The sequence below is a fragment of the Cygnus atratus genome, chromosome 9 (genome assembly GCF_013377495.2).
Source record: "Cygnus atratus isolate AKBS03 ecotype Queensland, Australia chromosome 9, CAtr_DNAZoo_HiC_assembly, whole genome shotgun sequence".
In the NCBI taxonomy this organism is placed as follows: Eukaryota; Metazoa; Chordata; class Aves; order Anseriformes; family Anatidae; genus Cygnus; species Cygnus atratus.
The window spans coordinates 25355025-25370655 of record NC_066370.1 but is presented as its reverse complement, the minus strand read 5'-3'; the positions used below and the strand labels follow the sequence as shown (position 1 = coordinate 25370655).

The 15631-nt window shown below is 51.2% G+C and overlaps 1 protein-coding gene across 2 annotated transcripts in view; it reads right to left on the bottom strand.

Annotated features, from left to right (window-relative positions):
• The window catches only part of PLCH1 (phospholipase C eta 1), a 60798-nt gene extending 49592 nt beyond the window's left edge, over positions 1-11206 (bottom strand). For both annotated transcript variants that reach the window (XM_035566486.1, XM_035566487.1), the window contains exon 1: positions 11128-11206. In XM_035566486.1, coding sequence (XP_035422379.1) covers positions 11128-11206 — 79 coding nt within the window. The remainder of the gene's footprint in view (positions 1-11127) is intronic.
• Between the last annotated feature and the right edge of the window lie 4425 nt (positions 11207-15631).

The following is a 15631-nucleotide window of genomic DNA, read 5'->3' as shown; positions in this document are numbered from 1 at the left end:
ACCCCCCAAAAAAAAGAACAACACAAGTTTTCTCTTAAATACTAAGGAATATTTGTTTTCCATTTTAAAAATGTCCAAATAATTACAGTACTGAAGAGTTACCAAGCACAGATATATAGTGCACCTGTTTTTCTATAAGCACTTCCAGACATGTTTTTAGCTCTTCCCACAGTAATTACAAACTCAAACATCCTTACCTTTTTCTGGACTTAAATTTTTATATACTTCAAGGTCTGCCATTAAATTTGCAACTCTTATGCATTATTGGCAAGTAGAATGGAAATTCTCACTGCAGGAAAGCCTCGATTTAATCTTCACGTCTCCAGAGAGAAAACATTTGGGAAGCAATCCGTAGAAGTACAGGAGAACCTCGCCAGCGCGGCTCTTTATGGGGAGCAACGAGATCTTTGCGAGCCATAAGAGACAGAAAAACAAATCCAGAGGCAATACGAGGCAACTTCCTTCAAAGCCGAAAAGCACAGCCTGGTCGGGAAGCTGGAAGCATCTGCTCCGTGCTGCCGCTGCTGCTGTGGAAAGGCAGGAGCAGCGACTACTTTTGGTGCGAGCCGTGCACGCATGGTGCTGCGATTAAGACGCTCCAGGCATTAAGCGCCCGTAACGCCCGCGAAGAAGAGCGGCTCAGGCAAGCACGAGGAAATCCCTCAGGCACCCAGGGAGGCCGGTCGGGAACCGATTACCGTGCTTCAGCTGGAGAGCGGGCGAGTGACGCAGGCTGAATGCAGGCGAGGAAAAACACCCTGGCTCCGAGGAACTCCCCGCGGCTGCAGCCCGGGATTCTGCGAGGTGAAGGCGAGAACCTCGCGGCCCGCGCTCCCCTCTGCCACGTTTTGCGCCCTCTCCTCCCCTCTGTTCCCAGCCCGGAGGGGAACAGCCAGCTTTTGTGTTCCGCGAACGAGGCCAGTTAGAGCGCGGAGCATGCAAATGGTTCAGCCTGTGCATCAGTGAGCATTCGATTTCATAAGAACGAGTCGTCTCCAGTGAGATGCTGAGCACCAACTCTCCCGGTAGCTATAAGAAATTACCATGCTGCTGGCTAAGTACCGTGCTCAAGCCAAGTCAGTGCTACTAAAATCAGGTTTACAGCCAGCGTGGAGCAATGGGCAGAGCCCCTCAGACTTACTCGGACAGAGCCCCAGGGGACAGCGCCGGCAGGCAGCGCAGGGAGGAGGCGGGCGCCCCGCTGCACACCTCTGACTTGCTGCTCCTCCGGTCCTGCGCTGCCCCACGGGCTCTGCACAGCCGCCTCTACATCAGCACCAAAGGAATCCCCAGCGGCATCCTCAGAGACCGACAGCGGTACAGGAGGGCAGGATTTGTCCAGTTGTGCTAGGGAAAAGTTGGGTGATCGAGAGATTGGGGCAGGGGAGAGTGAGAGCAGTTCTACCTGCTGGTCGCACCGAGGGCGAGCTGGGGGCGAGACAAGTGGAGCTGACGGACGGGCGTTCTACTTCCTGAGAAATCATTGCTTCTCAGCTGCTGCTAACATGGATACCGAGACTTCCAACAGGCCTTTCAATACTTAAAGGGGGCTTATAAAAAGACGGGGATCTTTTAGGATCCATTAGGAGGGAATTCTTCGCTGTAAGGGTAGTGAGGCACTGGCACAGGTTGCCCAAAGAAGCTGCGGATGCCCCATCCTTGGGGGTGCTCAAGGCCAGGCTGGCCGGGGCCTTGGCCCACCTGACCTAGCGGGAGGTGTCCCTGCCCATGGCAGGGGCTTGGAACCAGACGGTCTTTAAGGTCCCTTCCAGCCCGAGCCATTCTCTGATTCTACGGCATGACGGATTGCAGCACGGCACAAGACACGCCTTGCCTACACCCAGCAGACACAGCCCAGACCATAACACGGAACAAGCCCCAAAGCCACTGTAGGATCCCCTGCCGGCTGCACCCGAAGCTCACGCTGCTGCCCACGCTTTCAGCTGAGGATGGCTGCACTGAGCAGCCACCTTCTGCAGAGAGAAGTGCCTCTCAGTGCAGCTGTAACGAGGGAAATGGAAGAGCTGCTCGGTTACCCCAGCAGTGGTTCACACCTCAGTTCACAAGATGACTTCTCACCAAGTCACCCATCACTCCGAAGCCTCTAGACAGTTGTCAGTACATTTGCATCCAAATGAATCGATGTATTACAGTCACAATTCAACAACAAAAAAGAAATGAGCTGTCACCAGCCGTCAGTTTAATTCTTGGTACATCAAATTGCACTCGTTAATGTGTTGCAAGTATAATTGTGCCGCATTCCTAACCTGGCATTCCACTACCCGTGACAGGAGCTATACACGAGCATCCCTAACACCGAACCTGCTCTGTAGGAAAGCTTCTCTCACCATTAATATATTCCTTATTATTCTGTCTTCAAAATAACGCTCATTTTACAAACCGAAGTGCTTCGATGCTATATGGCTTTAGAAATTAGAGCCCACTGTACGGGTTAGCATGAACATTACAGCAAACAAACGAAGACTTCTACAAAATTTGGGGGGCATGTGCCAAGCGGTATGAAAATACCCGTAGGTACATTCAACTTCAAAAACCAATCACCATGACAACTCTCCACTGCGAAGCCAGGTTCTACACCCAGCGCCGAGCCCTGTCAGCCGGAGTCAGACCTGACGCCGGCGCGTCCTCCAAGACACCGCAATAGTTTGCCTGTCTGCAAAGGGAGAAGTCAAAAGGCAACCAGCTCACCTCATCGCGTCTGACACTGCAGCTACATCCTACTGAAGCGGTGGCTGAGCAGCCCGCACATCCTTCCAGCTCGCTCTGCTCCACGCAGCCCCGCTCCAGCCAGGAAGGCGCTGCGCAGCGCAGCCTGCACCGTTCTAACGAGGTCTCAAGCGGGGGTGCCAAGCAAGCTCCCAGAACAGGGAATTATTACCCTGTCACATGTAATTGATCAAAACCGACGATCCCCATAGGACAACAGCACAAATTTTCAGCAGGCACTACTGTTCCATACGCATCTCGCAATCAGGCAAGATCAGATTTGGCAGGAACGGTGACACAGGCTCACGGGCCTGCCCCTTTTTCCTAGGCAGTTTTTCTGCCCCACAAGCCCTTCCCTGGGTGACTTTCACAGCGGCTTGCATGCTTAGAAGTCCGTCTTTTCAACTTTTTAAGCTGGTTTCATAAAACACATTACCCGTACTCCAAGCCTCATTTCACTGATAGTTTTTGACAATCTCAGCTACAAAAGCAACAGAACTTATTAAAAAGATGTTCATTCACTCAAAATCCATTTCCCCTGGACTAACATTATTTTCCAGTTCTCTTCATTTGCTGTTCAAACAAGGTTCTGTCATTAAACCACGGGAATTATCCTGAGAGATGAGACAGCAAGTACCAGTGCCAAAGCACTGCCCCTGTCCTCTCGTTAAGAAGGGGGATTTAAAGCTTTCTTCTGATACCTGCAGGCTCTTCTCTTCCGCACACCCAGCTCCAGACACGCTTTGCTTTGGAGCACGCTGCAGCTCAGCTCAGCTCAGCACCTCTGGCTGGGACGTGGGGAACGCTGGAGCTGCTGTGGCAGAACGCCGTGCCAGGGGCCCAAACGGCACCGGCCTGTCCCGAGGTCGTTGCCGAACCAGTGCCGACGTTTTCAGCTCCCCAGAAGCAGCATTCTGCAATAACCCTGGCAAAAGACGCATGAAGCCAGCCACCGAGGCACTGCCAGCTCCTCCTTGCGCGGGAGCAGAGCCGGAGGGGCCCCGGGGCAGGCGGCAGGCATCCCGCGGCACCAGGGCTGGCAGATGATCGAGTTGATGGCTATGGGAATCGCCGTGCTCAGGCCTCTCCTCCCCAGGCAGCTCCGGTCTCAGACTACAAAAACAGCTGAAAACCCCCTAGGAAAGCCAAGCAGATGCCTGTAGGCCACCAGGAATGGCAGCAAAATCTGCCTTTACAAATCCAAGGCAGCAATCCCAGGGTAAGAGTGCCGCCTCGTGCTCGGTGCTGGCCGCGGTGCGGGATGCGGAGCGGGATGGGGAGCAGGATTCGGAGCAGGATGCGGTGCAGGATGCAGAGCAGCCCCACGGGGCTGGACCCGCAGCATGGCCCCGCTACAAGAGCCGGCAGCCCTGTGCCACGCAGCACCCGCAGCACCTGAGCCTGCCCATGGCATGGGGCAGCTGCCACATTCCCAGTGGCTGAAGGAGAGCGGCAGCAATTACTGCCAGAGGCGTCACCTTTGCCAAGCTGCTGAACACCACGGAAGCTCAGTTTATAGATATTAAAAACTACAGCTTGCCATGCTTGCATTAGCGGGCAAAGGGACACGGCAGTGCAAGTTCTACTGCAAAATATTAATTTTCCAATAAATGAGAACATTTTTAACAATTAGGTTTTGAAATTACAGCACCAGAAGATTATTAATTTTCTGGCTCATCAGTTTTTCCTTTTTCACTGACAAAATGGATGGAAACTGCTACAAAGACTTCTTCTGCCACAGAGAAAGAAAAGCTGATTAGAGAACCTTTACCTTCACAGTAAATAGATAATGAAATAAGAAGATAACATCTTCATATTCATCATCCAAATTTAATATGAGACCTAAACCGTAATACAATCTCCTCCTGAGAACTCAGCTAGCTGTGAATGAAACTTCATGTTATCTGCACTAACAACTTGTCGCTCGTATCAGATTACGGCTTTTATCAACTCCACTCATCTGTCATTAACGAAGACACTGTTCTTTGTAAGGTTGACAAATACACAACGACGGAAGGGGGGAAACACTCAGCATCAGAACTCAAAGCACCGACGTGGGGGATCCACACGCGGAGCTCCTCCCGCCAGCAGAGCACGCGCCAGGTGAGAGCCGTAGCTCTCAGAGGCAGTTAGGCACTAAAGGAAGCACGGAGGGGAAGTTTCCCAATATATTTCAGGAACTGCTTTTTAGCCTATGAGAACTTAAAATAAATTCTTTAATGCCCTTCTTCTACGTACATTTTCAGTTTCATCTGGCTGTTTTACAGAAGGAATTCAGAATACAAAACAAAGCCCGAATTACTGCACTATTAACTTATCCTGCTTTCCCACGCATCGTTATAAAACTTCACTTGAAGTTGACCATAAAGATGTACGAGCAAATTCTGCAGTCAACATCTGGCATTTTTAGCACCGTAGCCCCAAGCACGAGGCTTCAGCAGAGCTAATTATAAGGCTTTGCCCATCAGCAAACATCAAGCCAAACATACGTGCATTTCAGCAAACATTTCATACTGTTCCCCCAAAACTCTTGTGCTCTAATAAACAAAATCGGCCATTTTACTGTGTAAAACATAAAATGTAATGCATTTTATGTTCCCATTCATTGAACACAAAAGTTCAAGATCACTGAAGCAAAAAAAAGCCTACAAGAACTTGCATAAGAACTCGGCTTCTCGGGCTGAAACGAAGGGAAAGCACTGCAATAACACCTGCCACGAGCAATCTCTCTTGAAGCTGTCCAAAAGCGGTTGTGTAACAGCAGTAGGTGTTCATCTAACAAAGGTGGCGCACAACTGCAGGCATCGCATTTGGGAAATCCGTGAGATGCTCTCTCAAAATGAGCAATTTCTTTGGGCTAAGTCTCTCTCCCCCCTCAGCTCCAGATGTTTATAAGCAGGCGATCGGGAAGAGCCTCCTGAAGGATGAACCCGGGTTTTCCCGACACAGCGGGCTGAGAGCCCCCCCAGAACTCCAGGTCAGCGTTCAACACTTTCCTCTGCGAGGCTGGTGGGACGGACAGCTCGCTGCACACCATCGGCTGGCGAACTAATCGCTGACAGATATGCTTTGTTCAGTGGCAGCACGACCCAGGTGTTTGAGCAGCCTACCTCGACGGGCCATTCGAAGGAAGCGGAAGCGTGGCAATTCGTCACAGCGTCCCACAAAAGCTGAACCTCAGTGGATCGGGACCTCGATACCAAGGTCGAGAGCAAAGTTCCCCTTCTTGCTGGACCTGGGCACCTGCCCACCTGCCAGGCGTGGCCCCCGGCTCAGGACGTCCAGCCAGCTCCTTCCCAGGTGCAGGACGCGAGCAACCAAACCTCCCTCACCGACCAGTCTGAACGTGGCAGGGGTGTGTGAAAGGAGCGTCTCCCTTCGAGCAGGAGGTTTGCGCCAACCCACAGAACGTCCGCGGTTAGTTCCCACAGGTGGTCAAAAGGAAAAATGGATTTTAAAAAATGAGGAGAAGTTATGAGATGGGAAGTTAACAAACACAAAGGTCTTGACGCAGCTTGGGGAAGCGCTTACGTTGCTGACTGGCACATGCTGGGAGCATGTTCCACAGAAAGGATTTAGGTATACGCCATTTTTTCCTTCGTGCTTTTAGCCCCCAAAATCTGCTAGCAGAGTAGATGGATGTTTGGCCTGACAACACAGCCATTCCTGCACTCTTATCGCCAGCAAACAAACAAAACATGATCCACTTTTACAGCATGAAAAGCCTAAAAAAAAAACCATCTCCCAAGCCTAGAGGCATGATGTACTTTGTATTTTGGCACTCTTTGCAACAGCAAAGAAAAGAAAGTAGGCTCCCCACGTCCGGGAGGCTGTTCTCAACATTAGCCTGCCTGTCTGCTCCGTTCTACAAACTGCTAAAGCAGCCCCACCGCGGATCTGTCTGCAGCTTGGTATTCTCGGTGCGCACACGCTGCACGTACCTCGCTGCTCCTGAAGAAAACTGACATTTTTGCTTCTAGGCAGAGAAATCTCCCTAGAGTACAAGGCACAGCAGCAACTTCCACTTCTGTAACCAAAAATTCCAGACAAACAGATAGGGATTTTAATATCCTGCAAGGGCAGTTATTAGCAGCTTTTCCTAATAACATCAGAAAATGATGAGAAATCCTCAGGCAATGCAGATGCATACAGGACTTGAGCATTGCACGTGTGAATGTTCAGTCCTTGCTCGGACACCACCTGTTAAAGCCCAGCAGGAAAGCACAGCGTTGTGTATCAGTGCTTTCTCTCGCCTAACAACGTGCAAGCGTCTCAAAGCACCGTTAAAATACAGGAGTGAGCAGTCTGATCTGCACACAGCAGCATTTCCCAGCAGGGAATGCAGACAGTCCTGGTGCTTTTGCTGTTCAGTACCCGGGAGATGAACGGGGACCACTCAGCCCTCCAGCCTTAGATTTACATTTGCCGGCTTATTTCTTGCTGCTGCTAATTATATTTGCAACTTCAGAGCACGGGCACAGGTAGGATGCTTTTAACAATTTTTCAAAACTTACTGGCCTCTACCTCAAAGGAATTCAGTTCTTCCCTGCAACTATTTATTTACTCACGGATTTCAATTTGGTCTTGTGCCCGTGTTCCCCATCAGTTCAATAAGGTTTTTCTTCCCCAAGCTTACTCTTTGCAAGTCCGTTTGTAGCCAGTCACAGCCCCTCGAAATCTTTGATTTTCTAAGCCAAATAAACCAGATCGATCTCGTCTCCCCTCACGCCCTACTCTATTCTCCCAGTCACCTCTCTCTGCATGTTCCCGAGCTCCCCTTGCTCAAACTCTGCTGAGCAGAACTGCAGTGGGCTGGGCCTTGCAGCACCAATGCCTTCATCTAAGAGCACAAACACCTTCAGCTTGCCACCAGCACTCAAAGCTGCATTTGTCTCCAGATAACGCATCCCATGAGCACGGTGCTGTCCTGCTGTTTGCTGTATCTCAAACGCTTCATCCTCCACCACCTGCTCCCTCGCAGCCAGTGGTCTCCCACGCTGGAGCAGATGCATTCATTCCCTGCTCAACTTCCACGCAAGGTTCTGACATTGCTTTGGACACATGGTGCGCTCCAACAGCCTGTACGTGCAGTGCTGTGGTGTTCCTGCTAAGCTTTTGTTTGCTTTTCTCCCCAAAACAAGATGTTCGAAGGACTCCCAGTAAACCAGGAGCTTCAGCATTCCCATTTAAGCAGTCCGCATGAGTTTCCTGTGTTTAAACAGCTCAGCTGGAGGTGAACAACTTTAATACCACGTGCTCAGGTTCTTAAAGCAATGCAAGCCCCTGAAGGGTGTGAAGGGAACACCACAGAAACACAGGTGAGCAAACTTTGTATTGTGTGCCTTTGTAGATGCTTCCAGTCCTATGGAGAAAGATGACCCTGACCTTTTTAAAACACCAGCTGACGCGTTGGGATAAAGTTGTCTGCTTTGCACCTGAGGTGCGACAGTTCTTCCAGATTACAGGTCCAGCTACAGATAACAATCGTGCACCGAAATGTGAACCTTCCAGACAAGCCCCATACAAGTGAGTTACTCCATTGCTCTGAACGGAAGAGCACAACTGAGATAATATGGGCGCGGCTGAATTAACACGACAGCCTACCAGCGGTGGTCAAGTCCCTACTGACACCAAAGTCTGAAAAGAAAGAGGTGGAGAGGCTGGTTGATAAAATTAGCAAGAGAGAGCAGTTAATTACAATTACAGAAACGCAATTTGAACAAAAGGTTTGTATTTGAGAGAAGAGGAAAAGATAATTGGCATAAGTAACTGACTCTAATACGATAACTATGTGAAGCTACTTCCCGAATTGCTGCGACTAAATCATCTATTTGCCAAACATGTCATGTCTTCTGTTTAATGACTACAGAATATTAGCATGCATAAATGTAGAAAAATGAGCTAATCAGCAGCTCCACATGCTTGCTCTCTGGAGAGCCATGATCTCAATGCCAGAATATGAAAACAGCAATTAAAAAAAAAATCAGACCTGTTTAAGTTCGAAGTGATAGATATTAGAGCCGGAAACATACAAACCAAACAACGCAACTGTCAGCAAGTCGCAAGGAGCTCAGTCACAGTACCTGTCCTGCTAACAGGCAGCACCTTTCCTATAGAGTTCACCTGAGATTTTCTCTCCTGATTTCCCGGTAGTGTAGTCAGGATCACCCCACGCAAGCCATGGCAAGAAGCCAGTAGAGACTGGGGGCAAGCGCCCAGCCTGCTCGCTGCCCCCACCCCGCCTGCACTTCGCCACCGCCCTCTGTCGGGAGCTACAGGACCAGAGGGCTCCAGAAGGCACGGCGACACAGAGCTAACCCTTCCAAAGCTCTGCCATCCCTTTGAGCTCCGTCAGCACGGTTCCGCAGCAAACCAACTGCTCACAGTGTCAGGAGCAACGTGCAGACTCCTGGGGACACGCACATGCCTCCTGCCCAGTGCGGTTGGCACTGCCACTTCCAGCGCTGTTCAGCAGGACTTCAGCTCCCTCTGCAGCGTCGTGCTTAGGCTGAAGAGACAGATAGGAAGCCCTGAAGGGCTCTGTCAGGGGAAAATAATGAATCCTGTCTGGTCCTGAATGAAAGACAAATAAATTAAGCCGCAGAATCTTTCTGGTCTCGGATTCCTGCTGATTGTATCTCCTACTTTAGATGATTATCACTTTGCAGACTCATCACTTCAATAACTATTCATGGATTACTGGACTCGGTGCTAATGGATCATTATCCCGTCTCTGCACTATTAGCGAGATGAAGACATTATGCTGCTCCGCTACAAAATACCACCTCGAGTCACAAAGCCTGGACCAGACTTTTCTCTCATTTCATCTGCAATAGGAAAATTGCAAGTACATATCCCAAAACGTAGCTGCTCCAGTTACACACGCATGCTAGAGAGCAGACTATTGCCTGGAGAGAAGCGTGATCAACGGGCATTTATCAAAGCATACCGAGAGTGCTCAGACTCGGGTAAGGGGGAACTGTGCGAGGCCATCTGGGAGACAACTCCCTCCTTCCATAGTGCCAGAGACATCTCAGACGGAAAGTGGTCCCACCAAAATCAGTGGGACCAGGAGCACCCTGATAAATCCCAGGACTGAACCTCAGTTTCATCTGAGAAGTAGAACTGTGGTGCCTACACACGTCAGGTGTGTGAACCACCCCCAGTTTGTCACTTTTTTCAGTGAAACCATGTAATTCCTGTGTTGTGCAGTCACAACTGGATTTCAGCTCTCCCCGTTGTGTTTGTGTTTGCAATTTAAGCAACAGGCTTCCCTGTAGTAAGGATTATATCCTTCTCCACCAGAGTTTCACAGTAATGTAAACGCCCTTACTACCCAGTACAGTGTACCTGGTACTACTGCCCAGAGTGTCCTCTTCAGAAATACATGCACACACTCTAACTGAACCCCATTGATGGAGACTTTAATGCAATGCAAATTCCATGATGATGCGATGCAGCATGATACACGCAGCTGAACGGGCTCCAGAGGAAAATTTAAGGTAAGCAGAAAAATAGATGTTTTAACCCTTTACAGATTTGGGGGAATGGGGCTGGCTTTCAATAGTTAATTTATAGGCATTCCGTTCTGCCACTATTAGTGGTGCCATAAATCTGCCCTGAAGTAACAGTTTGTTAATCCCTGACTTCAAAGAGAACAAGGAATACAAAATTTGGGCCTCTAAGAAACACACGCTCACCAGTGAAGCTGATAGATAAAGTATAAGCGGAGAACAAGAGGCCATGAAAATAATTTTACACCAAACTATCTTCAGGGTAGCTCCCTGACTTTGCTTTCAGGCAGAGACCTCAACACCTGAGTGATCTTCCCATGCAGTTTGCAGCGGCACGAGACTAAAAGGCAAGTGGCTGGCAGTGGACTAGTTAGGGGGTCACTACGGGGAACTTTTTTGTTGTTTTGCACAAACTTCTGATCAACACGTGGAAGTACTGGAAGACACTTCCACTTCCTCCTCAAAAGACGCATACCTGCAGGTTTCGCTGGAGCACTTTTAGAGACGCCTCACGAGGAAGTTAGCAGACTCCTCATCCCTTTCGGTCCAAAACACAACTGCCACCTGCAGCCGGAGCAACCCTGCCTGCCATCGTGCTCCAGCCGCTGCTCGTCCCCTCTCCGAGCACCCACGGCCTTGCTAAACACGGAGCGCGGCTTCCCTTCTCCACCAGGGACACACTCAGCAGCAGCAGCAGCAGCGGTGCCCTTGCAGCAGCCCTGTCCTCCCGCCCAGAGCTTTGTGGAGCCTCCTAGGGCTGGGGGGACTGGGGGGGTTCCATCATGCCTCCCGGCTGTGCCGCAGCTGCCCTCCGCCCCGTGCACCTGGCTGAGCTGCATGTGATGCAGCAGGCCATGGGAAGCCAGCACTACGACTTGCCACTTACCGTGAAACACCCCGTTGTCCACCAAGAAGTGCCGGCAGTACTGCAGACAGCTTTTCTTATCCAGACTCCAGTAACTCATCGTGAGAAGACTTTCTGCTCACCATCAAAGACAGCTACCCTACAAAGCGAAACACAATGGGTAATTAAACGAGTCAATTTACAAGAAATGCATAACTACTAGAAGCACTACAAAGAGAAACGCAAGTGTATTTACTGGAGCTCTTTATGCAAAGTAGTCCATTAGCTTCATACCGAGTGTTACAGCAAACGCAGCCCTTCTCTCCCCAAACACACGCACCTCCGAGGACACGCGGCGATGCCAGGCGCAGAGCACTCGGACCAGCTGGACCCCGCCTGCCAGCAGCACTCAAAGCCAGCGAGCCAAGAGCTGCTGTGCCCGAGCCGAGTGCCTGCTGTTAGTCAACCCCGCAGCCCTGCAGGCGAGCATGTGGCCACGAGAGAGGATCGATTTAATCTATTTAATGATGCTGTCCCACATTTAACAACTGCAAACGCATCGGGCAACACCACAAAACAAAGTATACCCTCCCCAGTTAAACCTACCAAAAAAAAAAAAAGATGAATCAATGGAACCGAAGGTAGTTAATTACATCCTGATTTTAGGACCATGTTGTGGCACTACGTGGACGCAGAGCCCCCGCAGCCCTACCCCTACCACGGGGCTGAGGCTCCCGGCACTGTCACCGGGTGAGTTCTGCCTCCAAGGCCGCCAGCAGCAGGCACACGGGCACCGAAATATTCACGGGTGATTTGCTGCAGATGCTACCACCCATCAGCGCCCGGAGCCTACTGCGGTCCTTCTGGCCACAGGCCCTGGGGCTCTGCTAGGCTGAGCCCCCTGGGTGCCAATATTTCTTGGATGCTGCCACCAGCGCTTACAAACCCGAAGTGGGAAGGCCCAGCGGAACAAAGGGCAGCCGAGCGAGGGGCTGAAGCCAGTCGCTAACAATGAGGTGAGGAACAATCCCCCTTTGGGCCCCGGGAGCGTTTCCATCACGAGCTGCCCCGCGGTCCCACTGCCACAGCCCGGGACAAAGGCAACGATGGGAACAAGGATTTTCAGAGACCCAAAGGGCACAAGCTAACTCGTTAATAAGCTGGTGGCTGTAACGCAAGACAAGGCTGTGTTTGTTTGAGAGGTTTCGCTGAACGTCCACTGAGGGAAGCTCGGCCTTCTGCTGTGCAGGTCGGGCCTCGCAGCAATCCCCCCAGCCAGCAGGGCTCTGCGCAGAGCCACGGGCACAGCCGGACAACGCAGCGCTTCACGCTTCTCTCGTACCTGCTGCTGAAGGAAAACAAACAAGCAAAAAGGACACATGGACTCCTTGGTTTTGACACCAAATCCCTGGATTCTCCTCCTCCCTTTGCTGTTTCAGCCAGGTCAGGATCCGTGCCAGCCGCCCCGCCACGCCGCCCCTTCCTGTCCCGGGCCTGCTTCGGGCTCCCATTTCACCTCCCTCCCACCTTCCCCTGGTCCCAGCCCAGCTGCTGTCTCGCCCACGCTTTGCACAAACAACTCCCTCTCTGTCCTGCTGCCTTCGTCCAAGAGACCCCAAGCAGGACGTGAGGGCGCTGCCCCACTCCTCCATAAAGGCCCTGCCGGGGGGCTGGTGGCAGCTCCCCCCAGCTGAAGCGCCGCGGCACGCTGGAAGTGCCAGGGCTGCAGATCTGCTGAGGGACGCGGATACTCTGCTTGAGTGATTTCAAAGCGAAAGGGAAATCAAGTCCTCTCCAACCACGGCCAACGGGATTCACACTATCCGTAACGACCAGTTCAGCCACGGTCGTCTCCTGGGACCCAGTCACCGTGCTCCGCTACGAGGGAAAAGAAGAACGTGGAGAACTTCTCCCCTCCCAGAGAACATCTGCCTGGCCTGCACAGCCCCCAGCTGAGGCTCAGCGGCACCACGAAGGGCTGCCGGTGTCCTGGCACCCGGGCAGGCAGCAGCGGGAGCAGCCTTCCCCGTCCTGCTGCACCGGAGCGGCCCCGGAGGCAGCACCCCGAGCGGGCACAGCGCTGTGCGGGTGACCGCTGCGGCAGGAGCGGCTGGCGCGGGGCTGAGGCCAGCAGCGCGTTCTGTTCCTGTTTCGCTGTCTTAAAACCAGCAGTCTCCGTTACAGTACGGTTTGGGTATGGACCACACAGTGTTTGTACTAAAGGCATACGTTACTAACGTTTGGACCACCAAATAGGAACACCCAGTAGCAGCAAAGCGACACCTCCGCCAGGCTTCTGCATTTCTTGGACTTTTGTCCTTGCCAGGGGTGAGCTTTCATTAGAGCTCGTCATAACTAAGGCCACCCTTCTGGCACTAATCAGCAAGGCGCGAGCTGTTAGTGTAGAAGTGTAGGAATAATTTTATCAGCACTGCCCAGCCTACTGCCGGTCTTTTTGCTTTAGGTGTTAAAAAACAAACACACAAGTATTAGCATGTGTTAATTACTAGAGTTGTGTCAAGAATTTATCAGTAGGAATTTGCACAAAATTAAGAGGTTTTCTCTCTCGTTCCACTCCCACAGAGAGCTCAGGTCGGGGGGGACTGAGGGGTAGGAGTTCCTGGCGATATGAATGCAGCGCCTCGGAGCGAAAGCCTTCAGCCCCCTCCCTCCCCTCCCCTCCCGCTGACACAATGTCCCCTTGTCCTCAGCACCACCGCCACGGCACGCAGAACAAAGGTTCTCCTGGCACCCAGGGAGGAGGGCAGAAGCCCAAAGCGGCGACACCAGCTGACACAACCATCCTGTAAAAAGCCCCGTGACACCCCCCCAGCCCCTCAGTGTCTGGCTTTCTCTGGTACGGAGCTGTGGGAGAGCCCGGCCAGGACCGTGCCCTCCTCTGTCGTACAAAAACAGCAGACAAATGAAAAACAAACAAACAAAAAACACACGGGAAGCCCCCACGCTTTGGGGCACAAGATCACCATCTCACGAGAACAACCGCTTAGGAATTTAGCATGTTAACGAGATGACAGATTGCAAAAAGTGCATCTTGGCCACATTAGGCCAGAACGAGTGGTTACACAGGTAAGTTATTTCAACGTACGTAGAATAAGCTACGTGGGCATAAAACACGGGCATAAAACATCAGTAATTGTTTAAGCAGAAAAGGACAGTATTTTGGTAAAAAGTTACTAAAATAATTTCCGCAGGGCCAGCTCTGACCCCGGCACGGGATGTTAGTGCCCTGAGCCCTGTGTTCCGCAGGAGATGTCCTCCAAAAGAGCAGAGCCCTGGCTGTGACTAGCTCTGCTGAGCGGTACTCCCCAGGTTGTTACTGGAAGTGAACTCATTTTGCTCAGAGAAGTTTGATACAAAAAATAACTCAACTTACACCTGCATACGTACGTCCATGTAGATATATGTTGGAGAGATGATTTTCTTACTAAGACAGTGGGGGAACTCCTCACACGGGATATTTTGTTATGTGCTGTTCTGTGAAATTGACTCCACGATTTGCAGAGCTAAATGTACAAGGTACTTCTGAATTCAGCGGAGGATGTATATGCTCCGTCTAGGTCGTGCTAGCTGCTTCATGTTACAAGGGGCTTAACACCAAGAACCCGACGGCGCCAGGGCTCAGCGCTCTGCGCCTGCCCTTTCAAAGCTCGTCCGAGGGAATCGGTCCCACCGCAGCGCACCAGCAGATGGAGGGGGAGAGAAGCGTGTTCGCGGCGCGGACGGTTATGATTAGCACTCAACTATTTCATAAAGCCGCGGCATAATCTAAACAGTTCGCTGCACTATTTCACCTGGACACTGCGCAGGCCCCTAATGTGAAGAGGGAATTCAGCACGCGCCCTTCGAGCGCTTGGAACTTGGTTCGAGCCCTCTGGAGAGCGCTCCGAAATCTGAAGTGGTAGTTAAAGCTCCGTGAGCAGCCCGCAGGCTGCAGATTGCTAACCTCCTCTCTTCTCAGCTCCCTCTCCGCTTCTCATTGCTGAAGCACTTCAACAGGTAACGTTAAGTCAATCTGATAGCACGAATGGGTCCTGCCAACCGGACACCAGCACCTCCCACGGCCAAAACCAGCCTGAAACCTCCAGTCTGAAACCTCCAGAGAAAGCCTCAGCCACCTTACTAAGTTTGGTTTTTTGTAAGTATCCATAGTATATAGAGATTCTTTCTAGAATTTAAAGTATCTTGTAGTATAAATAAAAAGCTTTAAAAAAATCCCCCAAATTACACCCCGTTTTCAACAGCAAGTATTTATTCATAAATGTCACCAGCACAAAACCAGATTATTGATAACAGCTGGTAATAGAAGGGAAAACCATCTAGTACCTGATCCTTCTCTTATTTTTATTCCTCCAGAATTCCTCCAGTTCCTAGAGGAATAACAAGTTTTTAGCTGGTTTATTTTCCTTCCAGAGCAGTCCCTGACCTCATTTGCCACGCGGCCCCGAGGACGGCTGCACTGGCACAGCAGCGACGGCTCTGAAGGTGGTGGCGGTGTGCGAGCCACACAGTGCGAAGAGAAATTTCC